A 27,597-nucleotide genomic window follows, 5' to 3' on the forward strand; every position below is an offset into this window, starting at 1 on the left:
TACTCACTAAGCATTTATTGAGCACCTACTATGTGCAGGACACTTTTTTTGATGCTAGGGATATAATATTGAGCAAAACCAGACATCCCAGCCCTGAGGGAGGGCCCATGACCTTGGGGAGTCTACAAAGGGACATAAAAATCAGTCACAAACAAATGTAAAACTGCATCTGTTACAGGGACCTCGGGAGAATGATCCCTGATGCCTGTGATGAAGTGCATGTTGGGATGGAACCTGGTTGTGGAGCTCAGGGACGGGATGGGTGTCCAAGCTGAGATCTGAAGGATACATGGGAGTTAACTGGGCAAAGTGGGAGGGGAAAGCATTCCATGCAGAGGGAACAGCATGTGCAAAACCCTGGGGTGGCCATGAGCATGGCCATCATCAGGTAAGCACAAGGGAAGCCAGGTGTGGCATGTGTCTGAGAGGGAGGTGCACACCTGGGCTGCCAGAGAGCTGAGAAGGTGGCTGTGCGGAGATGCAGACCATGTGAAAAGGTTTCGACTTTGTCTTGAGAGCAGTGGGGAGCCACTGCAGAGTTATAGGTTGAAGAGGGTGGCATGAAAATGCTTGGGAATTTTGCAAAGTCTCACCATAGCAGCAATGTGGAGAACAGCAGGAGGGTCGAGTACAAATGTGGATAGACCTGTTAAGAGGCTACTGTAGAGCTCTAGGTGAAAAGGGGGGTTGTAGAGATGGACAAAAGTAGATGGGTTTGAGGGCTCTTTAGGACATGAAATCAACAGAACCTAGTGATGGATTGAATTCGGAGTGGGAGTCAGGGCGGGGTGGGGGGATAGACATCATGGACCTGGCCCAGCTTCCAGCTGGTACCTATCTGGAGTACATTGCTCTCGGCTGAGAGGTGCAGGAAGGCTGTGCTTCTTTCTGGACAGGCCAAGAGTGACAGGGTGTACGGTGGGCAATGGGATATCCAGGTCTGGAGCAGAGAACTGTGCTGAAGATCCACGTGTGTTAGTTATCTGCCTCCAAGTAGTAATTCGAATCTGTTATTGGCTGAAAAAATCACGTAGTGAGTATTGCATGGGAAGTTGAGAGGGCCTACGATGGGTTTTGATGGTTTACAGCATCTGATGGACAATGGAAGAGGGAGGCAAGACTCTCCGAGTGAGGAGACCTCAGGCCCCCATGTCTCCTCCAAGGGGAGTGAAACAAGGACACCTCCTCCCCTGATCCTCCCACACTTACCACCTTGCCTTGCTCTGTCTCCAGACCACCAGAACTAATTGCATGAAGCCCTTTAACCCTGACATGTCAGTCACTTTAAGAAGTCCCAGATTCCCAGCCCCAGCCCCATCTTGCCCAACTCCTGAAACCAGTGCAGGGTGCCCTGGGGAGCTCATAGACCACTGGGAGCAAATGTTCCTCTTCTCCCAGCACTCTCTCTCCTGCTGCTCTCACCTGGATCACCTCCGAGGACAAGCCTCCCTCATAATCTTCTCAGGAGGCTGTGCATTTCTCCCCCACAGCCCTGGAGGTGGAACAGATACCCTTTTCGATTCATGTCACCACTTCCACACAATTCTCCTTCTTTCCGCCCTAAAATCCTCATCCCCTCATCAAACTATAGCACCTGCTGCCCATCCATGGATCGCCATCTATTGCCCTGGGTCATCCATCCCCATTTCCAGAACATTGTTACGCCCTAGCCCACTGGCTCTCTCTCCCAAATGACTTTGCTATTAATTCTTAGAGATTTCAATGCCACATAGATGATCCTTCCCCCTCCCCTTGCCTCTCTGTTCCTTGAACTTCTCACTTCCCATGATTTTGCTTAACCTGAACTACTATCCCCATGATGATACACTAAACCAACACTGATAGTAGAGATATGATGCAATCCACATATGTAATTTTAAAAGAAACAGGTGCCATTCATTTTAATAATATGCTTGAACCCACTATATCCAAAATATTATCATTTCAACATGTAATCAGTAGCATTTTGAAAGATAAAGTGTCCAACTCCAGCCCCCATCAGAGAATGCAGAATTTGCTTGCACCCCCTCCCTCAACATAGCTTTCCACCATCAGTAATAACGTTCAACTCTTCTCCCTGTAGCCATCTCATTGTATGTGTCTGAATTTTTGTCTGTCTGCATTTTTAAAATTTTCTTAAGTGGGTTTTATTACTTGAAAGCAACACGTACACACCACCTGAAGGTAAAAGTTCCCAGTCTCTTTTGGGTTTTGCCATCTGGGTGGGGTGCCCACCCACTGGCAGAACAATCATGATCGACTCAGTGAGTCAACACCCCTCAAGTGGCTGGCTGACCAGCACCCAGGAGAGTAAAAGCTTTGTCCCCTGTCAGCTTATCACTATGAAAATAGTTTAACCAAAGAATGACCTGGACATATACTCAAGGCTTAGCATCACACACCCACTCTTAAACACAAAGAGTCAGGGAACAGTTATCTCCGGAACGCCTAGGTTAGAACAGTGCTCTTTTCTTTTAAATTTTATTGTGGTAAGAACACTTAACATGCAATGTGGCCACTTAGAACAAAGCTCTTTTTGCCTCATTTTATACAAAAGAAACAAAAGGAATATGGGGACTGATGATCATATTTCAACAGTATTAATAAAGCATTATTAAAATAAAACAGTATTAAAATAAAACTCAGAAAATAATCCAACATAGATTTAGGAGTGTGGGGACTAGTGAGCATATTTCAACAATATTTAGTATTATAATAAAGCTCAGGAAAATAACCAGACAGAGACTTAGGGAAGCATCCTAGGGTAGGGAAGAAAATGCTAGAAATGAGTTAGAAGACCTGAATGTTGGTTCCAGTTCAGCCACTTGCTAGCTGTGTGACTGTAAAAATCTGAGAGACGAATGTCCTTTGTGAAAGTAGAGCACCGGCCTCAGCTTCTGAGTTTCCCCGCAGTTCTAACGCTCGGTGGTCTGCACTTAGTGCCCCGCACATCCTCTGCTCTCTCACTGTCAGGAAAACACTTAGCATGAGGACCAGTTGCAGGACAGCAGAAAAGGTCCCCGGCAGTTCAGCTCTGCAGCAAAAACAGAGCCTCATCCAAGAAGGCACTTGCAGAGGGAATCCAAGCTGAGGTTGCAAGATATCCAAAAGCGAAGGGAGACCCGGAGATGGGGACCCCAGGAATTTGAGAGGTAGGCTGTCAGCCATCACCTGGCGACAGAGAAGTCAGGCAGGTGCTAACAGCATCAGCCACCAGGCTGGGATTCGGAGGCAGGACCAGGGGAGGATGCCTTACGAGCACAAGGCAGCAGATCTCCGCTGGAGGAACTGGGCATAAAGGTGGGGTTCAGGGGTCCCATCAGGGGAGGTAAAAAAGCTCCAGAACCACGATGTGACATCAGCTGCTCCTCAACCCTGACTTCATAAATACCAGCCAGGCAGCTACCTGGATGCTCAGGGACAAGCCTTCCAAGCCCAGGCTGTCACTGGTCCTGGACAGTATAAATTGACAGGTAAGGTCACTGAGGCTCGAAGAAGCACCCGCCTGATATTCCTGATACGATTCCTCCCTTTCTCCTTCAGTGGCTCTGGGACTTGTGAGCGCTGAGTACTCGCTTGACCTCGGCCGCTCCCGTCTGCTCCGGCTGCCGGGATTGATGAACTCCGATTTTATTGCTCACCTGGCCTCCGACTCATGGTTGCTCGGGCTGCTTCCTTGGTCCTGGCATCCTGCCTGGTCTGCTGCTGCCTGTGACCTGGACGTAATGATGGCACCCCGAGGCCCTGAGGATGCTTTGGGGCCTCACTAGGACATTGCTCCAGGCCCTCTGGACCCAACCCTCCCTTCTCTGAGAAGAATGTGGAATCCCATTAGCCCAGAACCCCTAGCCTCACCTTCTGCATCAGATATTTGGGTGGATCCCCCAAATCTGAAGTGACTCTCTTCCAGGCTTGCCCACAGACTTGCTTTTCAAAGACAAGACAAATGCACTCCCTCGATAATCTAAACAACAGACTCTATTAGAGTCACCAGGGAAACATTTATTTGGGCACCCTCCCCTGTTGAATGGAGCTGCAGGGTGCTACGAACTATGGATTCAGTGATGCTAACCTGCCCCTGTGTCTCTGGGGACTGCACCCCGGGGGGGGGGGGAGGTCACCACCAGGGCCCATGCTGCCAAGCTTATCTCACTACGCTTTGCAATGAGCTCACCTTCGATCCCTAAACGTTTTGGAAACGTTTCAAACTTCATCTAAAAGTCAAATGAGCATTGGCCCACGTTGGCCTAAACCTTTTTTTATCTTCCAGAGTCCAAGAGATCAGAGATTGGTCAAAGGAAGCCTTTTTGTCCCCACCGCCAACCCTGGAACCAGAGAACTTCTGCTTTGGAACGTGCCTCCTTTTATAACTAGCTGTCCCTAGATGTCCTTTCTTCCTGCAAACTTGCTCTGCCCAGGAAAGGCCCTGCCTCAGCACGAAGGCCGGGAGCCTCATCTATTGATTACTCGGGGAACCCTGCTGAAGGTGGGGGGTGGGGCAGCGTGAGGTAGAGAACTCCACAGGCCAGCCCAGGTCCCGCGGCGCTTCCTCTGTGGAAATACAATTTACACACTGCCAACACCCCGGCCTGGCCATGACTTAACCCTCCGTCTGTCCCATGTCAGCAACCTAACCCCCAAGCTCTGTTCTTTGACTTGTTTCCTGGCTGCTAAGGAAATGATCCCAGCGAAGGCATACAGGCCTCCATCACTGCTTGTTCTCGACTCTTCTGACTTCCACCCAGACCTCCATGCCATTCCAGGTAGGCCTCCAGCCCTTCCCCAGGGTTCCCTGGTATCAGCATAACTACGCCGGGTGCCTTAAGCAAGCAGTGCCTCCGGTGAACTCCGAAGAGCAGCCCCAAAGCGGACTGAATTGGGAGCAGCCTGAGGCCCCCAGACACAGAGATTCTGATGCAATGCCTCGTCTTTGACGAGCAGGAGGTGAGCCGCTCCTGTCCTCGGTGCTTCGTGACGGTGCCCAAGACCTAGGGCAGGGCTGGAAGTCACGCCTGGGAAAGGTCCTCGCTTGTCCATTTCAAAATTTAGGAATGTAGGCAGGGTCATCTCTCTCTTGGGCTTGTGGGCCCACCCTGAAGAAGGCGAGAGGAGAGAATGTGTACCACATAAAATGTCCCGGACCAAGTAACCCTAATATTTAAAAAACAAATGAGCGCACGCATAAGTAAAGCTTTTTCCCACAGCATCCAGGAGGAACTTCCATTTGAGGGGCTGAGTTGAAGTTCTAGCTGCTTCTGTTTCCAACTGGGTAATTTTGGGAAAAGGAAAGTTAACCAGCTTTAAACCCAGGTTTTCTCAACTGCAATGCAAAGATAATGACCTCATTACTGGGTCGTTGTAAGAAGAGACTGAAAACTCTTTGCCAACTGTAAAGGGATATTGGCATATTATTTATTATTTTATTCTCTATCTTCCCCAGTCCCGGACTCTTAGATGATCTCACCTCCTACTTCTCAAAGAAAAGAGATGCCATCAGACAGGAATCCCATCTTCCCGACACCAAATGTGCAACCTACTGGCATCTGCTCCATCCTTGTTTCTGCTCAACTGTGTGTGTGCGTGATTTTTAAACAAAAATCGATATACTACAATTCTTATGTTATTACCTGCTTTTTGAATAATGTCACATCACGAATAATTTTCTGTCAAAAAATACAGCTATAAAATACTATTAATGGCTCCATAGAATTCTATTATAGACATATACCATAACTTATTCAATGAATCCCCAGGTTTGAACACGCGGCTGGTGTGCAATCTTTCCTTATTACGTAGTTAGTGCTCTGGTGGATGCTGCGGATGAAATCTTTGCCCACATTATTTTTATTTCCTTAGAATATTTCTATAAATGGAACAGCTGTGTCACAACTTAGTCACAACAACAACATCGACGCATATTTTAATGGCGTTTTTCATCGGTGCTGTCAAATTGTCCTCCGGAAAGGTTGTTCCTGTTCAGATCAGAACTGGAACCTTTGACCTTGACTCAGAAGATGGCAAAGACGCTGGGAGAATGCCCCCAAATGGCGAAAAGTCAGGGAGGGGATCAGGCACAAGAAGCAGGGAGGAAGCTGGCCAAGGTCGTGCCCATGATATTCTACTTTCCTATGGTGCAAAAAATATAGGGATATCTTAAGACAGAGTGTGGGATGGGACCGAGTCTTCAAGACCTGGACTCCCTCGTGTTGATTTAAATCATTTGGCTAAATCCAGCCTCATACCGCTGTGCTAAGGGGACTGTGGGAAGGGCTTACATCTATGTTTGGACCAGTGGGAATAGTGGAATCAGAGCACCCCGAGGGGAGAGCTAAGTCAGGTGGGAAAGAGTGAGCAGAACTGGCCACTGGGCCATTACCCCAGACCTGGAAGCTCCCCTGGCAGCGCCTTCTCCGCTCCAACCGTAACGTTTGGGTGGTGCTGATGCAGGAACGGAGGTGGTTTCTTCTCTTTTTACCATCTTTCCTTTGCAGCTAGACAATAAATTCCAGGAGGCCAGAATCCTGATACATCTTTTGTATAACCAACAACACTGGAAATGGGGAAAATACTTTCTAATTCTCTCCACTGTCAAAAGGAGATATCTGATCCTGCCACAAATTATACCGGACAATCAAAATCTAACCAGATATACAGTGGACTATTCTGTCTTCTCTCTCATGGTTTGATAAATGTTGATTTGGCTGATTTCTCCATGCACAGAGACCAACGATCATTCTCTCTCCGTAATCCCATCTCCCAGACCTGCAATTAGATTACTAACATCGTCTCCCATCATCTCCCATGGGGGGTTCCACCAGATGCAATGGTTGTCACCCTAACACTTGGCTCTCCATCCATAACCTGAAGGTTAAAAGTTACGTCCATAAGACCTGGTCTCTCTCCCTGTGTTACATGCCCACACCAGGGCACCCTAGGCCACAGCCCCACTGCTTGTTCAACCTCAGAAGGGACATGCAAGAAGGTAGGGAGCAAAGAGACCCTGGTTTAGGTCATTGGTGCTGAAACTCTGCCTTCTCACATTTGGGTTTTCTGGGTACCGCTTAGACAAGTCTCCTTGCCCTTTCTCATGAGACTTTTCTGAACTCCACCTCTTGTCTGCTGTAAATAGCTGCCCACTTGACCCTTGCCACTTAGATTTCTTGCGCAATCTCTTACCCAGGAGGCCCTTGGCACCTATCTGCCCCTCCCCACTAGCCTGAGGGCAATCCACCCCCCCTTTCTTTAAAAATATGTTTTGATTTCAGAGAGAGGAAGGGAGAGGGAGAGATGGAAACATCAGTGACATCCACAGGCTGTCTCCTGCAACCTGGGCAAGGTGTCCTTACCGGAATCAAACCCTGACCTCCTGGTTCATGGGTCCACGCGCAACCGCTGGACCATGCTGGCCCGCCGGGCCCTCCCTTCCTCGAATTGGACTGCTTCCTGCCGTCCAGGCTTTCATTTGCCAGAGAAGACCAAGGCTCAGAAAAGTTAAACTAGATTCCAAACGATGCCTCCTAGTCGGCCTGGGTCCTGACATTTTTATTTCTCTCGGGATGACAATGGATGAGCTTCCCTCTGCTCCCCCATCCCCAGGCGGGCCTGGAGTCACGTTTCCCGCAGGGTACGTTCGTCCCCACACCCATCCCCGAATCCCAGCGAGCGCCCAGCCCCGGGAAGAGGCTGCCCGGTCCCCCAGCAGAGGCTTCGCGGTCTGTGCGTGGACGCACCGGGCGCAGGAAACCCAGCGCGCACCCCAGCCCCGCAAGACAGCGAGTGTTCGGGGGATAAGGCCCTTCCTCCAGGCTCCACTCTCTCCGCCACCCCACTTTCTCCCTGGGCATCGATCCGCAGACTCCGAGGGTGGGCCCGGGGCTCTGTGCCCGGCCCCTGGGCCCCCAGGCGGGCGCTCTCCCGCGCTCCACCCGTCCCCAGGCGCGAGCCCAGCGGGGACCCGCGGGGAGCCCCAGGTGGGCCGGGGAAGGGCGCGGCTGGAGGCCGGCCGACCGCCCGGCCCCGGGGGAGCGCGGCGCGGCGCGCGGTGCGCGGGGAGCGCGGCGGCGGGTCGGGGACGGGGGAGGCGCCGGGCGCAGCCAATCCCCGGGCCACCCCCTCCCCGGCCGCGAGCAGAGCCGGGGCGGGGGAGCCAGGCGGCGGCGGCGGCGGCGGCAGCGGCGGCGGCCGCGGGGAGGGATGGAGAGGGGCGGGGGGAGCGGAGCCGAGCGGAGACAGCCGCGGCGCTGCAGACAGGCTGGGGCGGCGGCGCGGCTCCCGGTGCTCCCCCCGCGCCCGCCCCGCGTCGGCGAGGGTCCGGCCCCGGAGGCCCCGCGCCATGGGCTGCATCGGCTCCCGGACCGTGGGTGGGTACCGCGGCGGGCGGCGCGGGCTGGCTCTCCGGGCCCGCCCCTCCCCCACCCTCCCCGCGCCCCTCCGGGCACCGCGCGCCCGGCCCGGCCCGGCCGCCGCACTTTCCCCCGCTCCCCTCGCGCGCCCTCCGGGCCCCCGCGGTCTCCTCTGCGCCTCCCCCGCCTCCCCCCGTCACCTGCCCCCGGCGCGGCCCCTTCCATCCTCCCCATCAGCCTTCCCTCTCCCCCGCGCCCTCCCGCCTCCGCTCAGCCTCCCTCGGCGCCCCGCGCCCCGTCTCCATTCCTGGAGTAGCCCTCTCCCGAAGCCCTCAGCCCCGGCTCTCTTCCCGCACGCGCCCCCCCGCCCCCGCCTCCATCGGCCCCCGTCTTTGCCTCTCCGTCGCCTTTTCCCGTCGTTCCTGCCTCCCGGGATTTGCTTTGTTCACGTGCGTCCTCCCTGCGGGGCGGGGGCGGGATGCGCCGCGGGGAGGGCGCGGGTTCCACGCCCGCGGGGGGTGAGCTCGGGCGGGCTCCTGGAGGGGGTGCGGCGTTCCAGCCGGCGGACCCCGAGGCGGCGGGGGCTGGAGGGGCGGCTGCACCCCGAGCCAGCGCCCAGCAGGGTGGGGCCGGCGCGGGGAGGATCCCGGGGACTGGACCGCACCTGTCGGCGGGGGCGCGGGGCGCGGGGGCGGGGCCCGCGCTTTATTTACCTTTGACTGCAGGAGGCAGGAGGGCGCCTCTGAATTCTTCTAACCCCCTCAACCTTTGCCTTGCCATCGCCCCCCGCCCCCCCCCGGCTCCCCCAGCCCCTGCACACTCCACTATCCTCTCCCTAACCCCCCCCCCAGTTTTTCACGTTCCAACTCCCCATTTCTCCCGCCTACACGCCCCAGTGACCTCAGGCCGGGAGAATAATTCGTGTTATTATTACAAACAAACTGACTCTCCGGAAGCCTGATTTCTCTGAGACCTGATGTATTACCATGGATACCCCCCTCCTCCTGTGCCTTCACCTCTCCTCCGGGCTCTCCGCCTCCCCTCCCTGCCCCCCGCGGCTCTGACTCAGCTCTCCCTCCTCTGCAAAGGCCCCCTCCCCCTCCCCTCCCCCCCTGCCTGCCCCATTCCCGCGCGCTCTGCCCAGATGCCCATCTTTCCTGGCCACCCCCACCCCCCCCAGCCACGGCCCCAGGTCTGACCTGCCAGCCCCAAGGCACAGCGACCCACTTTGGAGGGGTCCTGCCTGCCTCGGACCCCTTCCCCAGGAGCCTTGCCTTTTGCACCAGCAATGCTCTTGCATGCTGGCTGCCTCCGCAGGCCCAAGACCCCACTCCATTCGCCCCCTTCTCCAGAGTGGACCCCTAACCCGAAATTCAGGACCATACAACTTCCTGGTAGGAAGGACCTATGAGGCGAGGTGGTTCACAGCCACCTGACTCCCGTCTCTACAGCTCTCCAGGTGGTTCTTCCCCGGAGCCTTCCAGGAGGCACCCCCCTGCCCTCTGTCTCAGTCTCCCTTCACCTGGAGCTCCGGCCTCACCTTAGCAATGACCATCCTCTCCCCCTAGCCCCTCAAACCCCTCCCATCGTCTTCTGTCTTCTCTTTGACTCAAATTCCTATTTTTTGGTTCCTATTCTTAAAAGTCCCCTTCTCTCCTCCCCCGGTCCCCTTCCACGCCTCTTTAATCCATCAACAGTCAGGTAGGACGGCTCCATCCCACACTTTGCTTTCTTTGCTCTCACTGTTTCTGGGTGAACACACACCCAACTCCCAGCTCTGTCCCCTCCAAATTCACCTGTCAGACAAGTTCACCGACTCCTACGAGGGTCCCCGACCTCCCAACAGCTCACAAATAATAAAGCCCACACATGGAGACCTTAACCCCTAGAGAAGCCCCACCCTTGTTTGTGGAAAGTACTAGGTGCAAACCACAGCTCCCGAACTCCTACACAGAAACCCCGGCCGGCCCCTCGGGTCAGGATGGACAACAGCTTCCCTGCTAAAACCCAACCGCCGACCCTCCCATTTAAACAACAACCATAAGGAAGGTCATACCCCGCTTTTTCTGAGTGTGCTATTCTTGGTTGAGCTCAGACGGAATATTTTGGGTCAGTATTATAATTTCTTCTACCAAAAATGTGAGGAGAGTAGGGGCGTAAAAGGAGTGGGCAATGGGAAGGAGTGGTAGCTGAGGGTAGGGAGGGATCCGGAGGGGATGCCTCGTGTGTGGCCCGGGCATCTGAGACCGGGAGGGGCTTTTTGGGTGGGGCACAGAGGGGTGAGGTGGAGCAGCTAACCCTCTGGCCTTTTCAGGGAATGAGGTGATTGCGGTGGACTGGAAGGGCCTGAAGGATGTGGACCAGATTAACATGGACAGCACCAGCTCGCTGCACGGAAGCAGCCTCCACCGGCCGTCCACGGAGGTGAGGCCGGGGCCCAGCTGCCCCTCACCAGAGGATCTCTAAAAGATCCCAGGGCCGTCCCGAACAAAGCCTCCCAGCCGCCCGATCCGATCCTTGAAATCTCTTCCTAAAGTCCAAGTCAACATCCCAAACACTCATTCAATCGCTCCTTCAATCGTCTCTCCTACATTCCTCAAGATAGGAGCCAAGCCTTTGGCCTTGACATCCTAATTTCCTATGCTAATCTCAGGAAATCCCTCCCTCCGAGGAAGGGGGTGGGGTTCCTTGCGTTTCTGGAAGTGCCTGGAATACCCACTCCCTTTTCTGTGTCCTCACAGCAAACCCGAACTGATTTCTCCTGGGACGGCATCAATGTGAGTGCGCCCCCCCACCTTCCCCAGACCACCCTAACTCCTTTCCTTTGTAGTCTCCCGGAACACAGCGCTCCCTCACTCCAGCAGGCACTGGGGGCCCCTCCCGTGCTTTACCTACCCCCCAAATTTTCAACGATGCTTGGAAGTTATGCCTCCTTGGGACCCTGGGTGTAAGGGTTTCCCCTATCTCCTGCCCTAGCTCAGATCCTTCCTCCTGGAAACCATGAACTTTCCCCCACACATAAAGCACCCCCAGGCCCTCTAATTCCTCGCCCCCTCCTCCCACTCTCCCGATTCCAGCTCTCCATGGAGGACACCACTTCCATTCTTCCGAAGCTTAAGCGAAACTCTAACGCCTATGGCATTGGGGCCCTGGCCAAGTCGTCATTCTCAGGTGAGCCTCCCTACCTGGGGTGCAGCCAGACGGGACATACTTACAGGCTCCTGGTCTCAGCCTCCCTGCTCCTTGAGCCTGAAGAGGGCCTCATCTTCCTACCCCTGACCTATTTGTCCTTTCTGTAAGCCTCTCCTATCGTCTGGGCTGCCCTCATATATGGAGACCTAGGGGAGCCTGCCCCCCACGGGATGGAGTCCCCTGGGACTGGGGTGGGGATATTGGGGAGACCCTGTTATGGGTATTGTGTGGTATTCTGGAGGATGTGTGCCCCCTCAGGGATTTCGAGAAGCATGAAGGACCATGTGACGAAGCCCACAGCCATGGGGCAAGGCCGGGTGGCCCACATGATCGAGTGGCAGGGCTGGGGGAAGGCACCAGCCATTCAGCCGCAACACAGCCACGAGGCCGTACGCAGGGATACGGATGCCTACTCGGACCTCAGCGATGGCGAGAAGGAGGCACGTTTCCTAGCAGGTACTTGCCCCCGAACCCTCAAGAGGCACATTTCCACATTTCGGGATGGCCAGAGACTGACCCTCCAACCCCAGCCCCTGTGGCAAGGTTGGCTCTGCCCATAGGATAACCATCAGATTTAATTTCAAGTACTTTGACTTGTTAATTCTGACAAGTGCCCTCAAACTTACTTTATTCTTAAATACGTCTTTATTGATTTCAGAGAGAGGAAGGGGGGGAGAGAGAGAGACATCAATGATGAGTCACTGATCCACTGCCTCCTGCACGCCCCCTGCTGAGGATCGAGCCCGAAACCCCGGGCATGTGCCCTGACCGGGAATCAACCCTTCATCTCCTGGATCCTAGGTCGATGCTCAACCTCTCAACCAGGCTGGGCGAGCTATCATCTCAGAAGTTGAAAATTAACAGGGTATTGTGGGTCCACCTGATGCCATTTCTCTTACATGGTGGGACTATCCAATCCCTGGACTCCCTCAGTACAGGAACAAACAGCCAGGGTCTGTGGGCTTGAAAAAAGCTCTGTTCTCCTGTTTCTTGAGGAAAAAGAAAGGAAGGGCCTTGGAGATCTCTTCTAGCCTTAGCCCATCAGCACGCTGCAGTCATGGATCCCCACACTGGGCTCATTACTTGTGACAACCACTGGCTGAAGAGAGGGTGGTACACGGAGAGGTTTCCTTCCAGAAAGCGGTGTAGCTACGAGACAGGCATAGGCACCTACCACGGTGGCCCGATCCTAATGGCAGGCCTCGGAAGGAAGAGTGATAGATCTGGAAGAGAAGGGAGGTATCTTTGTACTGATTGTTGGTGTTCTCTTGGGGAGTCTCTGTTAATCTTGAGGCACTACCCACCTCCTCCTCTAGATATCTGGATTCCTCTGTCCTTGACTACCTAATACTAGCTACCATTCCTAAAAACTTCCAAAGATAAATTTCTGGAAGTCCCAGATTTCAATACCTTAGGATATCTCACCAGAAGACCCCTCAACTCTTTCCCCTAGGAATCCTAAATCTGATCTTCTGGGAAGTCCCCAATGATTTTGCCTTGTTTCGGGGCATGTACAAAGGCTGTGCTGTCCCATACAGTAGCCACTGGCCACATGTGGCTATCGAGAACTTGATATGTGGCTGGTCGGAGTGGAGATGTGCTGTAAGTGTAAATATCAACTGGATTTCAAAGACTTCCTATGAATAAAAGAATGTAAACTATCTCGGTAATTTTTATGTGGATTAGATGTTGAAATGACCATCTTTTATACATATTGGGTTAAGTAAGATGTAGTAGTAAAATTAATTTCACCTGTTTCTTTTACTTTACTATGGCTACTAGGAATTTTCAGATCGTGCAAGTGGCTTGCATTGAATTTCTATCAAACGGTGCTGCTCTGATGTCCTCTCCCCGATGCACGTATCTCAGGGTTCTCAGAGGTATCTTGTGCTTACTGCATGTCTTCTCCCAGGCGTCATGGAGCAGTTTGCCATTTCTGAGGCCACACTCATGGCCTGGTCTTCCATGGATGGTGAGGACATGAGTGTCAACTCTGCCCAGGAGCCATTGGGCTGCAACTACAGTGACAACTATCAGGAGTTGATGGAGAGTCAAGGTGAGGGATGGTTCCAGAATCCAACCCCTGAGGCCTAAGAGGCCTCCCCAACTCTCTTCTCCACCTCTGTTCATCTCTGTGCTTCTGAGACTTTTTGTTCACATCAGCTCCCCACTCCCCTCCTTACCCAGTGTCTCACCCTCAGTTCTCTGTGCTGTTGTTACTGCCTTTGTTTGTGCCCCCACCGACCTCCACGACTCTCTTTACAGATGCCCTCACTCAAGCCCCCATGGATGGATGGCCTCACTCCTATGTGTCCCAGGGCATGTACTGTCTGGGGTCATCGGATGCCTGGGAAGCAAGCGACCAGTCCCTCATTGCCTCTCCGGCCACCGGATCCTATCTTGGCCCTGCTTTTGATGACTCACAGCCAAGCTTGCATGAAATGGGGCCTCCCCAGCCTGCTTCAGGATACTCCGCTCAGGAGCCTCCACCTTTGCTGGGGGGAGACACTGACTGGGCTCCAGGGGTGGGCGGGGTGGACCTGGCAAGGGGCCCTGCAGAGGAGGAGAAGAGGCCATTGGCCCCCGAGGAGGAAGACGATGCCGGATGCCGGGACCTGGAGTCACTTTCCCCACGAGAAGACCCCGAGATGTCCACTGCCCTCAGCCGGAAGGTGTCTGACGTCACATCCTCAGGTGTGCAGTCCTTTGATGAGGAGGAGGGTGAGGCCAACAACTAGCTTCCTCCCACTCTGCGCCCTACCTTCCACTCCCACCTGAGGGGCTTGGCTGCAACAATACCCTCCCTTCCCCCAGCAGCACCGCTGAGGCCCGGGCAGAAGACGGCGAGGAACCCAGGAGCTGCCAGTCCTCGCCAGGAAAACGGAGGGCCGGGCTGGGACTCCATCCAGGCCTGTGCTGTAGGAACCACAGGCCCGGGGCCTGAGGCCCAGGCAACCAGATGGCCGTGAACTTGACTTGGCTGCGGGCTTCTGGGTCTGTGATGGTGAGGCTCCAGTTTGTATCCTGGGGACAGGAGCCACCGACTAGATCTGTTTTTCGCTCCCTGACTCGTCTTCCAGGAGCCTGGACTGTGGCCGCCTGAACACCTCCTTTCTCATGTCACTCTCGCTTTTTCTGACTCTGTGTTTTCTCTGGCTGTGGTCCCAGCTTGACCCTACCGTGAAGAACAGACCTCAGGGGCTGCCGGGCGAGGCTTGATGGGAGTGGGGGAGCCTGTCTCCTCGGTGGATGGACAGTCTGCCCCCAGGGGGTAGCTTGGCTTCTGAGATCAGGAGTCACGGGGTGGGGGGTGGGGAGTCGTGGCAGCCTGGGGGCACCGGGGCACAAACAGGATTCTTTCCATAAAGCCCACCCAGAGACCAGAGAGTCACTGACGGGACCAACGGCAAACAGGGCCGCCTGTTCTGGGATCTTGAATATCCCGAGACTGACGGGTGGGTCCTAAGGGTCTGGGAAAGGACCCAGCGGGCTGGCTGCTCCAGCTCTTGCTTCCTTCGTCTGCCTTCTACCATCCCCTGCCCCAGGAGCCCCGCCCAGGGCGGGTGACAGCGTGCAGATGTCCTGCCAGGCGGGGAAGCGTGAGGACTATGCCTCCCTCCATCCACCCCCAAATTCTCTGGAGCTGTTTACACTTTTCTCTTTGCCTTTTCTACATTTTTATAACTTCTTGGGGACTCAGGTTGAGCGCGGTGGAGGGAGGAGCCTGGTGCTGTCAGGCCCTGCCGGGTGGGTGGTTTGCTGAGAAGTGAGGGCGCTCAGCTCCCTGCAGCTCCTCCCGGCTCCTGCCGAGAGGGCAGCGAGCCTTCTTCCTCCCAGGGCTGGCGGACAGTGAGCAGAAGCCCCTGAAACTCTTGCCCTCCCACCCCCCGTCCCCACCTCAGTGGGGACTTCAGTCTGCAGCACACGATGCCCCACACTTCTGTGAGCGATCCTGACGGCAGGGCCAGGCTGGAGCGAAGGAGTGGCTGCTGGGGCACACAGTAGGACCCCATTCCCTAGCCCCTGGCAGAGGGGGAATCTGGGCAGGACGGAGAAGCTAAGAGGTCCATTGCCTCCCTTTCCTCTTTCCTCTTCTAAGGCTCCAGCCCCGAGGCCTCATGTCCTACCCAAACTTTGTCAGGGGTCCTATTGCTTTTGCCCTTTACCAGGAAGGGAGCACTGTCACCTCTCTCAGACCCTGGGCACAAACTACCCCATCCCCACCCTCATCTCCCAATGTCTCTTTCTTTGGAATGAGGAGGTTGAGAGTTGGGGGGGGTCCCATGTCTTCGGGGGAGGGGAGGAAACCTCAAGTACGCCTGGTGGTGAGCACAGGTGGGTGAAGAGTTGCTTACCTCGTCTAAGACTGTTGCTTGTGTTTGACCGTGTGACCTGACTCCGGAGGCCCCAGGACCTTGAGCCCGGGAGCTCTGGGCAGTGGCCTTGTGCCCTCACCCTGCACTCCTGCGGCAGGTCTTGGGGTTTTGCATGCTCACGGTCCCCTCCACCCAGGGGGCCCCTGTTACCTCGCCTTGTGCAGCCTGCTCTCCAGACGCATCATCTCCTAGTCTCACCCTGTTCCTGCCCCCTGTTCTGCCCCCAGACCGCAGTGGACGCCCACTCGCGGGAGTGGGCGCATTCATTCCAGTTCCTTTTCGCTCAGGGCCCTGGGGAGCTAGGGAAGGTAGACGGAAGCAGCGCTCTTGCCTCCCTCCCTACCTCGAGGAAGCCTTCTTTCGGTCCCTGCCGAAAGATGACTGAATTGCCAAGGAATCTAGCAGATTTCAGACTCCAGCGGGGCCCAGGACCCTGTGCTGGTGGCTGGCACATGCGCAGACCAGAGGTCGGCTGGGGGTCTGCATTTGCAAGGAGCTTCCCTCCCACTTTGAAGAGGGAGAAGACCTGGGGGGCTGGCCTGGGACCCTCTTCTGGAGGGAGGAACTGCCTCTATGGTGCTGGGGGCAGGGTGCATGGGGTTTGCTTATAGCCTATTTGGGGGGAGGGGAGGGGCATGTGCTGGAAGAGGCTGTTGGGGGTGAGGGAGGGTTGCTTTTCCTCCGGGGTTCAAGGCTGTGCAGCACGATTTCCAACAGTCCTGGAACAGGGCTGTTTTTATATTATTGTGAATGAAACTGCTCTTGCTAAATGATTTTCTTTTGGTGGGGGGTGCACTTTTATTTTCAATTCATCTTATGAAAGGAAAACCCAAATCTTCCATTCCTCCCCTTCCTTCTTATCCTTGTGTGAAGGAGGGAATTTTGGTGAATGTGTTTTTGACCTTTCCCCGGCCCCCATTCATACAGCCCAGCCCCCTTCGTCTTCCAGGTCTGGGGAGTATCCATTGTTGTGCCAGTCTTAGCATGTTTTCTTAATGTGACATCCCCACCCCAGGCCCAAGAGAGATTCTATGACATATACTACAGAGAGAATTATATATAAATATATATAAATATTATAGATTATATACACGTGGGCATTGGGCTTGAGTGCCCACTGCCAGCCCCCTTCCTAGGCTACAGCCCCTCTCTTGGCCTGGGGAGGGGGCAGGGATGTGACGCTGGAGAGGGCTCCAGGCTGTGTTCATTGGCACTAAACAGAACGTGGTGGCATCCTCTGACTATGAGTGTCTTATTTGAGGGATGGAGGAGACCAGGCCCAAGGGAGGGGAAGGGGGAGAGGGGACACAATTGGAGGGCATAAAGGAGGGAGGGGAAAAGCTTGGAGTGTGGATGCAAGGGGGTTTGGACGCTCAGAGCCCCTGGGACCGCTTACAGAAACGGCAGGCTCCCTGTTGCTGATTTGGGGAGCATACGGTTCTGACCTCCCAAGTACGGGAGCATGAAAGAGGTCTGCCATCTTGACATTGAAACCCCAGCTCCCTGCCCCAAGAACACAAAGAACCAGTCTAAGGGCTGGTGTCTGAGTGACCCAGTGGAAGGCCTGGCTGCCCCGAGCTTTTGGTTCGTGGCAGGAGAGGCCGCAGCCAGAGCAGCTTGAGGGCAGAGCTGACCCTTGGGAAGGACAGATCAACGACCACAGTGGGAAGAGGGGGGACGAATCTTCTAGGAAGCTGTGACATGGGATAGGGAGGGTTTCTGCTGGAAGGAGTTGGATGGGGCAGCATGACCGGTTGGCGCAAGGTGCCTGCCCCGTCCACATAGAGCCTCCTGTGACATTTTCTCTTCCAGGCTGCTCCCTGATTGGTTCTTTGTCCACATTTCACTGCTTACATCAGGGACAAAGGAGGGGGAAATGGGATTGGCCTTTCACTGTCCTAGTAGTAGCCCTTGCTTGGGGACAGATAGTGGGAGGCAGATGGAGTCTGGAGGCAAATTTTGGGAAGCGGGGAGACCACAGGGTGGGGGACTCTGAGAGAAGGGGCTGTGGACGGTCTGGGTGTATTCTGGGGCCATCAGACCACGAGGCCATGCGATGGCCCCATCTCTTCCTCTAGTGTGGCATTTGCAGGGCCACAGACATCCTGGGCCTCCCGTCACCCACCCCTGTGGACACTGAAGGACAGTGTGGCAAGGCCAGGAAGGTGACAAGAAGGGACAAGAACCCTGGGGAATTGTGGGGGAGGCAGGGACAGGCAGGGCTCCCCACCTACACGGGCGGGGGCGGGGAACATTCCGGAAGTTCCACAGAACATAAAGGCCCTTCACTGGGGCATCTGGAAATAGGGAAACGGCCTAAAAAAATAATTGACCAAATTCTGACTCCTGGTCCAAGACTACCCTTGTCACATTTAAAAATTCCCAGGAGGACCCAGGATATTGGCGTGATCTCTCCAACCTTAGGACAGACCATCTGCCCCGCAAACCCACCATGGGACTGGGGCCTCTGGGCAGCCTGAAGAGGGTCCTGGCGGTGCTCAGAGGATCAGTTCATCCTCATCATCTTCCTCATCGGTGGAGCGCAGGCTGGGGCCCTGCAGGATGTCAGCCAGCTCCTCTTCCAGCCCCGGGCTGTCCACCAGCTCCAGCTCCTCCAGCTCGCCTTCCGCCCTGGCTGGAGCCAGGGAGAGGGGGGGCTCTGGGGTGGCAGGAGCCACATCTTCTGGCTCTGGGGAGGCAGGAGCCACATCCCCAGTTCCATCCTCAGGCAGGTTCCATCCCTCCACGGGAGGGAGCGGGCCCCCAGGAGCCTTTCGGGTGGAAGTCGTGCTCCGGAAGCTGGCCAGGGGAGGGCGGAGCTGCACCCCAGCCTTGGTGTGCCCCTCGATGGCCTTCTGCAGCTGGGAGCAGAGGGAAAGGGGGTACAGAATTGGGAAGAGAAAGAAGATGGGACGGTGTGAGAGGAACAGACACAGGAACAGACACATACGATAAAAGGAAGAAGGAATGGGAAAGCCATAGTGGCAAGAAAGATGGATTCTGTGGCGAGATCAAAGACAGAAACAGAAAAGAAAGGGGCATGGCCAGCAGACCCCCTGCAGAGCAGTGAATCTCAAGCCCCCTGCCCCAGGTCCTCCTTGGGCCCCTTCCTAGTGAGAGACCTTTGGGCCCCCTACAGCCACATCCTATCTCTTCCCTCTTTCCATGGCCCTCCCCATAGAGCATCCCTATGAAACCATGACTTGTGTTCTGAACCCCAATTCCAAACCCACACCAGCTATGGAAGATCACAAGGGCTACATCTGGGGTAAAGATCTAGGTCCCCTTCAGAGCTTTGCAGCCCTGTCTACTTGCACCCCAATTGCTGCACCCTTCCCTCTCCTCCAGTCTCTGCATGAGAAATAGAGAGGAAAATGGGGGGTGTGTGTAAAACAATCCCTCCCGCAGCCCCAGCCCCACACCCTTCGCCCACCCCTTCCTCCTGCCTCTCAAATGGGATGTGCTGCTGTTACCTCCTCCAGTGCCAGCACACCCCGGAGCTTCCCCATGCTGGTCACATAGGCGAGGTGGAGGCCGAGGAGCGAGAACAGCGTGTGAATCTGCAGGGAAAGAGAAGCAGGTCAGCGTGCCCAGCGGGCCCCGCGCCTCCCCTGACCTCCCAGCAGCCCTGAGTGGTGGGCAAGGACTAGCCTTGTGCAGGGACGTCTGCTCCACCAGCTGGAAAGGGGACTGGTCAATACAGCAGCAGTCAAAGCAGACGGGCTGGCTCAGCTGCTCCTGCTCCCAGGCCTCAATCTGTCGGGCGGAGGAGAGCAGTCACCCAATACCACGGAGTCCCCTTCAGCCTCCGGTACAAGGCCTTGACCCCAAGCAGCCCTCCTAGCTGGGAATCCTGAAATATGCGACTGAAATGCTCAAGGAACGAGCACAGACCTTCCAGATCACTAAACCACTCCTTTCTTCCCAAGGGACAGCTCCCCCTCTCTCATCAGGCCCCCAAATCAACCTTCAGCCTCAGGCATTGGTGGGATGCTCCCTCCTCCATCCCCCCACAGTGCCCCAAACACTTGTTATTTCCAACCTATCTTTCCAGTCTTTCCCCCCCTCCTGCCATTCCCCCTGCTCCAGTGAAACCCAACTGCTTGCCACTCCTCTCACACGTCTTCTGTGTTGGCCAGGCTGTACTTCCCTTACCTGCCCCCCCTGTACCCACTCTGCTCTCTATTTTTATTTTTATTGAGCTTAGAGAGAGAGGGGAAGGAAGAGGGAGAGAGAGAAACATGGTGAGAGAGAACCATCCAACAGCGGCCTCCTGCACGCCCCCAGCTGGGGATCGAGCCTGCAGCCCAGGCATGTGCTCGGACTGGGAACTGAACTGAGGACCTCTTGGTACATGGGACAGCGCTCAACCAACTGAGCCACACCAGCCAGGGCCCACTTTGCACTCTTGACGCTCCCAGGCGTTGTCCCCTTTTCAATTCCTGCAGCACCTGGCTGGCCTCTCCTTTCCAGAAAAGGCATGGACTCCTTGAGAGCGTTAATGGCATCGATGGCCACCTCTTAGGAAGGTACTAGCACATTTTCCTTCTACACAGTAGATCGTGGAGAATATTTGTTGGATTTAAAGCTCTGAGCTGGGTCACGTGGCGCTTAGTGGATTTGAGCAAAGCCATCTTTTTGTTTTGTTTGGTTTATGACAGAAGCCTTACAACACCAAGGCGAGCTCTGTTCTTGATTTAGATACGATGCTCGAGCCCTCAGGCTTCCATAGAATCCAGGCCGGCTCTGGCTTTCATAAAGGAATCTAACATTTTCCGAAACTCTCCTCTTCCCTGACTGAAGGTTCGCACAGGGACTGACCTGCTCTCACAGAACAGGATGGTGACCACCTCACAGGTATGTCATAGAGACGATTTATTTATGGCAGGCGGCTACCTTGCCAACCCCGGTTTGGCTGGTCCTGCCCCCTGGACCTTCCTATGATCATCAGGCCCTCCCTACTTCCATTTTTGCCTTCCCTTCGGGAACGAAAACGGAGCCTGTACCAAGCACGTCCTCCGTGCCAGACATCATTCCAATTGCAGGAGTGGAGCTGGGCTTCTGACCTTGACTGCTGGTGGCGTTCCAGGTACCCCCAGCTCCTGCCCAAGGGGAGGAGCGTGTCTGCCCTTGAGTTTGAACCTGAAAAAGCTCGGCCCGTTATAAACCGGGGCTCTAACTGCGTGTACTGACAGTGTAGCAGAATTAAGTCATAGCAGGGACTTCTGGCGACCCATAACTGGATTCTTTCAATATTCCCGTAGGTGTCACCTTGATACATCTTGTATTGCCACGGGTGTCACCTTGATCTAGTCTGAAAACCACGTTCAAAATAAGCTGAATTCTGACTCCAATTGGACCTCATTCCTCCAAAATGTTAGTGAGTCGCATGGTAGCTGGGAGCTGCCTAACGTCTCCTTTGGGAAAGATATAAACGAAAATGTAGACCTACTGTCTTTTTGTCCCTGGCGGCACTTTATTTTCTGTGGTCATCAAATAGCCTCATTGATCAACTACCTGTCTTTCTCTCTTTGGTGTGTTAACAACAACAACAACAAGGGCATCATTCTTGGTTTTAGCACCCTAGCACGGCACTCCTTAATTGCAGATATGACCCATCTGATTCCTGCTGTGGACAGAGGAATGATTCTTCTCCTGCTGCTGTGATCATCTATTTGACTTTTCCATAAGTCATTTATCAGAAGCGTATGTCTTTTGAGGGGTGGCAGGGGGACAGTGAGGTTTCCTTTCTCTCTCGTCACTCCCCAGCCCTCCCTCTAACCCTGGGGTACTTTTAATTTTCAGCACATATTTATTCTGGATGTGCAATAAGTTCATTCTAAAATAATATGCCTTATGGTCTTGTCAGCCCCAGAGCTCGAGTCTGCATTCTCACGTACCGAGTGGAGGGGCTGCTGATGGATTTTGTCATTTCTGCACACCCTCTAGGGCGTGTCCCCACCACCACTGCTCCCAATCACTGTTCCACGTTCTGTTACTGCTCCCAGCCAAGGCCATTTAGTGTGCTAGACTTTCTCGCTCATGGACTTGACAGCTAGCTCTTTTGGGAAACGGGTGTTTTTCCTGAGAGGCAGCACTGTGAACACTTGTCCTCGAGGCTGTGGTTCGGCCCGGCCTTGCTTCCTGGCATCTCCTAGTTGTCCGCGGTCTCAGGGCCCTGATGGGTCAGCAGAGTAACCTCGCCCGGGTGCTGATCTCACCGTCACCGCTCCGGTAATGTTTCTCCACATTAGTTTATGTAAGTGCTGGTGTCCGGGGCTATTTTGCTGCAGGTAAAGCTCAGCCTTCCTGCATAGCCCCTGCGTGTCCACAACGTCCCCAGTGTCTAAAAGACCTGAGGCTCATCTTAGCACCACAGGGCCCATCTACGCTTGGAGACTCCGAGCATCCCTCTTCCAAATGACCATGGGAAGACCATCAGCATCGCCACCTCTGCGCAGCGTGCCCGTCACTGTCTCTCCACAATCACACCTCCCGCCCAGCCTCTCAGATGCTTTCCCGCCTCGGCTCGCATGTTATTCTTACAACAGCACAAAGAAGGGGACAGGAAAGGATGGGCACTGTCTTCCTTTGACAGAACCACCCGCCCGGGGGCTGTTTCCCTTCCTTACCTCTTCAGGCGACATGGTATCCACTAAATCCGCTGGATCCTGGAGAAGAAAGACAGAGGTCCCAGCTCTTGCCTAAGGGGGCCGCGGCCGCCCGCCTTCCAGCTCCTTGTCCCTTCCATGTGATGGCGCTGCTCCTGGTCTAAGGACCACGGGTTTCTCACTCTTTAAACACAGGTTCCCCCCGTCCCCCCTCACCTGGCTTGTTTTCTTCTTTGTGGGGCGAGTTTTGCCCAGCAAGCAGCACAACAGAGACTGAAAGATGGAGCGTCTTTGACCTGAGAGGAGGGGGGAGAAGATGGAAACAGAAAGAAAGCAACTGCGAGGAAATAACCAGGGGCTCCCAAGGGGCCCCCTGACACGAGCCACCGTGTAGACACCCTCTCTACTACCCTCCTAAAGCAGCCCTTGCCCCACTCCCTGGGGCAGCAATGCGGAGACCCAGTGAACCCGAGCCCTCTCCCGCCGCCCCCCCTCCGCTCCCGTCTGAGCAGCCCTTAGGCCGAGCCAACTGCATGATGGGAGAATCTTCACCTGCAGGTTCCGGTGCTTCTGGCTGCTGCTTGGGGCTGGGCAGGGGCCCATTGGGCTCTTCAGGGGGCAGCGGAACAGTGGGAAGGGGGTGAGGAGGGGGCAGCTGTAAGGAGCAGAAAAATTCTCAGTCCCAGAGAAGCGGCCTGCCTTTACCAGCTGGTGTCCTGGCAAATCCCTCTAATTCTGCTCTTCCTCCCCAGTCCAGAATTCCTACGTCCCTTTGAATGGTGACGGTGCCACCCGCAGCCTTATCGCCTTCCGTCCTTTGGACCTGGGGGCACTGACCGCTGACTTTCTCAGTGACCAGCACCTCCACTCCTCTTGCTACTCCCTCCCCCCCCATCTCTCCTGCCCCCGGCCCTTCCCAGCCCAGTCACCTCTTGTCTCCCAGAGAGGTCTTCATCTTCACCTTCGTCCACAAAGGCGAAGGACTCGGGGCGGCCCCGGGGTGAGGGGCCCTGGCGCCCGTCCCCAGCCTGCCGGGCCCTCCCGTCAAAAGGCAGCTCTGACAGCTTCCTGGCCAGGTCCTGGGCCTCCCGCAGCCTCCGCTCGGGACACAGGTGGCGCTGCAGGAGGGCTTGGAGCTCGGACCGCTCCACGGAGCCCAGCAGGATCATGGACTCTGGGGGCGATGCAAGCTCAGCCTGAGCACCTGCTCACCACCAGCCCCCCACTCCGCCCCGCTCTGCAGGACGGGGGCAGGGACGGAAAACCAGCGCCCCCACTTTTTTCTTCAGCTTTTACCCTCTCTTCCTAAAAACTCATTTCACAAATCTTGCAGGATTGACCTCACTCAATCCCTTTTATTTCACCCCTTTAGCACTTAGAGGCCCAACTGACAGTACACCAATTGGTGCTAATTTGTACTTATTTTGATATTGCCTGTTTGCAAATAGGTGAACTTGGTATTAAAATAGGCTAATCAACCCTGTCTCCAAAAAAGGAACACGCAAAGCCATTCATATAGGCCGAGATATGAGTATACTTTGAAAGAAGTCTATGAGGATGTCTGATGTTTAATTATTTAAAAAGTCTAGGTCCTTCTAGGATATAAACAGCACGCCTACTTTTCCTGGGAAGGTTGAAATTCTGCTACTGTAATTAACATTTTCATTAAGTTTTTTTAAAAAAATATGTTTTTATAGGTTTTTAGAGAGAGAGAGAAACATCAATTGGCTGCCTTTTACATGCCTCCTATTGGGAATCGGGCTGGGGAATCAAACCAGCAACCTCTTGATGCATGGGACAGTGCTCAACCAACCGAGCCACACTGGCCAGGATGACATTTTTATTCAGTTTTAAGGACATAAAATTGCAGCAGTGTTATTGAGGTAAATCTTACTGTTCAGTCTTAGTCGTTATTGTGAAAACCTCGGTGGCTATACCCGTGTCCAGTGAAGAGCCCCTGATGTAGAAGCCACTTAGAAAGCATTTGGAATTTGGGAAAATATTAAAACTAACCTAACTTGAGCAATTTGGATACTCTGATCATCTGAAGTCAGGACTAACAATTTTAATGGCTCCAAATGGCCCGCCATGATTCTTCTCAATGACACTAATTCAAATATTAGGCAAGTATTTATTTAATATCTAGTAAATATCTGCAAGGAGGCAGTCTGACAGAGATCGAAGTTACAGTCTCTACCCTCAAGGACTACCCAGTCTAGGGAGGAAGATCGGACATAGACATATACACCACAGTAGGAAATAACCCAGGGCAGGATTAGTGCCAACGGTGGGCAGAAAGGGTGGCGAAGGAAGTGACATGAGATCAGAGCTTACCAAAACCATTCACTCCTCTATATGCAAGTTCCATCTGCTCCTCAAGCTGATATTAAAGAACCGCTATTATTTAGCTAAGTAGCACAGAGAACTATGCGAGGGGCTGTAAGACTTACAACTGAGCTCCATTATTCATGGATTTCCTATTTGCGAATTCGTCCATTTGTAACCTAAAATCAACACTCACGATGCTTCCCCCGTCATTCACAGACATGTGCAGAGCAGCAAAACATCTGGGTCGCCCCACACACACATTCCTAGCTGAGGTTGAACAAAGTGATGCTATCCCTTCACTTCCCCACCCCAGCCCTCGTAGTGCAAACAAGTGTCCTTTTCGTGGTCCATTTACTGCTACGTTTACCACATTTTTGTGTTCTGTGCCGGTCATATGGCTGGTTCAAATTGCCCCCGAGCATAAAGGCTGTGACGGGCCTCGTGGAGAACATAAGTGACTTAGGTAAGCTCTGTCTAGGCGCAGGCTAGCGCGCTGTTGGCTCTAAGTTCAACGTGAATGAATTGACACTATCCAGTCAATAAGGCGCCTTTAAAGAGAGACAGGCACAAGACGAGCTTATGCATTGATTAGTGGAGAGACTGTTGTGACCAGAGGCTTGCAGGAACCTAACCTTGTATGTCTTCTAGGAGCACTGGTTCAGTGTGGTGCCCCTGATTCAGTGTCCGTGTGACTTTATAGAGCACAACTACAGTGAATGATGAGAATTGACTGTATTTCTTTACCTGGTTTTTAACTGTCTTGTGCCTGCGTTAGGCCTGTATTTTACCTTCCTCAGGGTGGTCATGTTCCCTGCGGAGCACAGGCTGGGTGTCCTGCAGCAGAGTGAGCGGCCCCTGCGGACAAGCCGGCACCGCGGTGCCTCGCCCACCTCTGTGGAGCCCAAGTTCAGGCCACTGATTCAGGAGTCGGCTTCCTTCCTTCCCACTGACCTTTTGAATCAACCAGTGGTAGAGTCTTGACTGTGGTGGTCTGGAGCAGGGTTTGCAACTCCCCGTACGTGCAAGAAGCGGAAACAAACTTCACGTCGCGTACCATGATGTCTTCAACAAAGATTGTAAATTTGCTATGGAGGGAGAAAGCATGGGGGGGGAGGTTAGCCCCACCATATGCTTGTCCCTTTGCTGGCCCTTCCTTCCCCCCCTCCATGAGGTTTGCCATTTGGTCATTCCCAATATTTCTTAAGTACATGGGAATATAAAAAGACGTCAAAAGCAGTGCTTGCAGACATTGGCCCTACCTTCCATCTCAGCCTCAGAGTCGCCCACCCCCACCCCATCAAAGCTGAACTAATTCCAGCTGGTGCCCCTGACCTGAACTGGTTCCAACCAAGGTCAGGCAAGTAGGGTAGCTTCTTGACCTGGATGATGCTGTCATAGAGGGAGGGCTGCAGGCTCTGAGCTACCATGTTGGCCAAGATAACAGCCACCATCATGGGTAGAATGTGAGCGATCTGACCCGTTAACTCGAAGCAAATCACAGCTGTGGAGACAGTGTGGGACACTGCACCGGTCAGTGCTGCCGCTCCTGGAATGAGACGAGGAATGTCCTGCTGGATTAGAGCTGCAGTTCTTGGCACGCAGGGCTCATGGGACGTGATGAGAGTAACACAGAGTTGGTCAGTGGCAGCACGCCCAAGACAACCATTTGTCAAGAGTAGGAGCGTCACAAGAGTAGGAATTTTATCTAACCTCTTCTCTGATACATTCACTAGCCCCTAGAACACTGTTTGACACTTTGCACTCACTCAACAAATAAGTGAGCGAAAAAAGAGTAGGGGTTAGGATGCCGAACTGTTAGAAAGTCATCATTCTGATCTCATTCCATGACCTCTGGCAAGCTATGAAATCCTTGTGCGTGCCCAATATGCATTTATAAAATGAAGGTAGTGATGTCCTATCCATTCCTGGTTTTTGAAAGTTTGTATCATCTTTAACTGAGCATTTAAAAACCCAATTACGGCATTCTACTCTGGACCTCAGGTTTTGAGCCAACAATTTATGAGAGAGTAAGGCCATCATCATCTGATCATTAAAGCTGGTTAGTGCTCCTAGATCTAGGAGAGGCCTGGCCTTACCTGTTATGGGATTTCAGTGAGGAGAGAAAGGAAGGAGGAGGTATAATAATTCTGTGGATTTATACTGGTCACTGTGTTAGACATGGGTTTTGGTTGGACGGGAGAATAGATTTAATGGAAAAACTAAACAGAGATTCATAGAATGTTAGGGCTGTGAAGTATCCCAGAAGTCACTTCTGAAGAAACTAAGGCTCAGAAAGGCAGCTAACTTGTACATGACCATCCAAGGGACAAGTGGCAGGGATAGGTCCAGAGCCCATGTTTTTTAGCTTAGTCATGTGCTCTTAAGTCCCATCAATACTGGAATATCTGCAAGGTGAAAGTAGCTGGGCCAGTCACCTGCACTGTTGTTTCCATGATTCTTTGGGAGAAACAAAAAATCCTTACCAAACATTCAGACACAATCCTAGGTGCTCTTATCCCTATTATCTCATTTAATCCCAATAATCTCTTTTCTACATGAAGAAACTAAGTCTCATAGACATTCAATAAATGTCAATGAGAGTCAAAACCAAGGGTTGATTATTTGGATACAAGTAGAATTAAATAGCATTAAATTAAAACCATATTGTATAGGCTCAAATGAAGATGTCATGGGAGAGTTGGAGTGTGGGCATTTGAGGGATTCAATATTTCTTTACAGGAGGGTGGA

The 27,597-nt window shown here is 53.8% G+C and overlaps 2 protein-coding genes across 8 annotated transcripts in view; one reads left to right on the forward strand and one right to left on the reverse strand.

Annotated features, from left to right (window-relative positions):
• The first annotated feature begins 8,203 nt into the window (after window positions 1-8,203).
• FAM131B (family with sequence similarity 131 member B) lies at window positions 8,204-14,664 on the forward strand. Of its 6 annotated transcripts, none has more exons than XM_081148046.1 (8): window positions 8,204-8,360; window positions 10,657-10,766; window positions 11,084-11,119; window positions 11,420-11,513; window positions 11,793-11,990; window positions 13,447-13,590; window positions 13,800-14,255; window positions 14,349-14,592. In XM_081148046.1, the coding sequence occupies exons 1-8, from the start codon at window positions 8,333-8,335 to the stop codon at window positions 14,501-14,503; spliced, it is 1,221 nt and encodes a 406-aa protein (XP_081004172.1). In that variant the 5' UTR covers window positions 8,204-8,332; the 3' UTR covers window positions 14,504-14,592. The 6 variants fall into 6 exon arrangements, with proteins under 6 accessions (XP_081004172.1, XP_081004169.1, XP_081004168.1 ...); XM_081148043.1 differs by having other exon boundaries at window positions 8,231-8,360; window positions 13,800-14,228; window positions 14,352-14,664; XM_081148042.1 differs by having other exon boundaries at window positions 8,247-8,360; window positions 13,800-14,228; window positions 14,349-14,656.
• A 2,481-nt stretch (window positions 14,665-17,145) lies between these two features.
• The window catches only part of CLCN1 (chloride voltage-gated channel 1), a 28,747-nt gene continuing 18,295 nt past the window's right edge, over window positions 17,146-27,597 (reverse strand). The window contains exons 15-23 of one of the 2 annotated variants that reach the window (XM_081148027.1): window positions 26,182-26,395; window positions 25,801-25,934; window positions 23,451-23,695; window positions 23,074-23,176; window positions 22,738-22,817; window positions 22,543-22,581; window positions 19,562-19,666; window positions 19,384-19,470; window positions 17,146-18,771 (exon numbers count right to left, since the gene is read on the reverse strand). In XM_081148027.1, the coding sequence (XP_081004153.1) occupies window positions 18,409-18,771; window positions 19,384-19,470; window positions 19,562-19,666; window positions 22,543-22,581; window positions 22,738-22,817; window positions 23,074-23,176; window positions 23,451-23,695; window positions 25,801-25,934; window positions 26,182-26,395 (1,370 nt within the window). In that variant the 3' untranslated portion in view covers window positions 17,146-18,408. Of the gene's footprint in view, window positions 18,772-19,383; window positions 19,471-19,561; window positions 19,667-21,371; window positions 22,452-22,542; window positions 22,582-22,737; window positions 22,818-23,073; window positions 23,177-23,450; window positions 23,696-25,800; window positions 25,935-26,181; window positions 26,396-27,597 lie in introns of those variants that run through there. The other variant, XM_081148028.1, reaches the window with a different exon arrangement.

Source organism: Miniopterus schreibersii (assembly GCF_964146895.1).
Source record: "Miniopterus schreibersii genome assembly, chromosome: 9".
NCBI classification, from domain to species: domain Eukaryota; kingdom Metazoa; phylum Chordata; class Mammalia; order Chiroptera; family Miniopteridae; genus Miniopterus; species Miniopterus schreibersii.

Excerpts from the sequence above, each read along its gene's own strand:
- FAM131B (XM_081148046.1), top strand. The coding sequence starts at position 8,333 with ATGGGCTGCATCGGCTCCCGGACCGTGG. Across the intron at positions 10,767-11,083 it reads TCCACCGGCCGTCCACGGAG|CAAACCCGAACTGATTTCTC; the intron begins GTGAGGCCGGGG and ends GTGTCCTCACAG. Across the intron at positions 14,256-14,348 it reads GTCCTTTGATGAGGAGGAGG|CAGCACCGCTGAGGCCCGGG; the intron begins GTGAGGCCAACA and ends CCCTTCCCCCAG.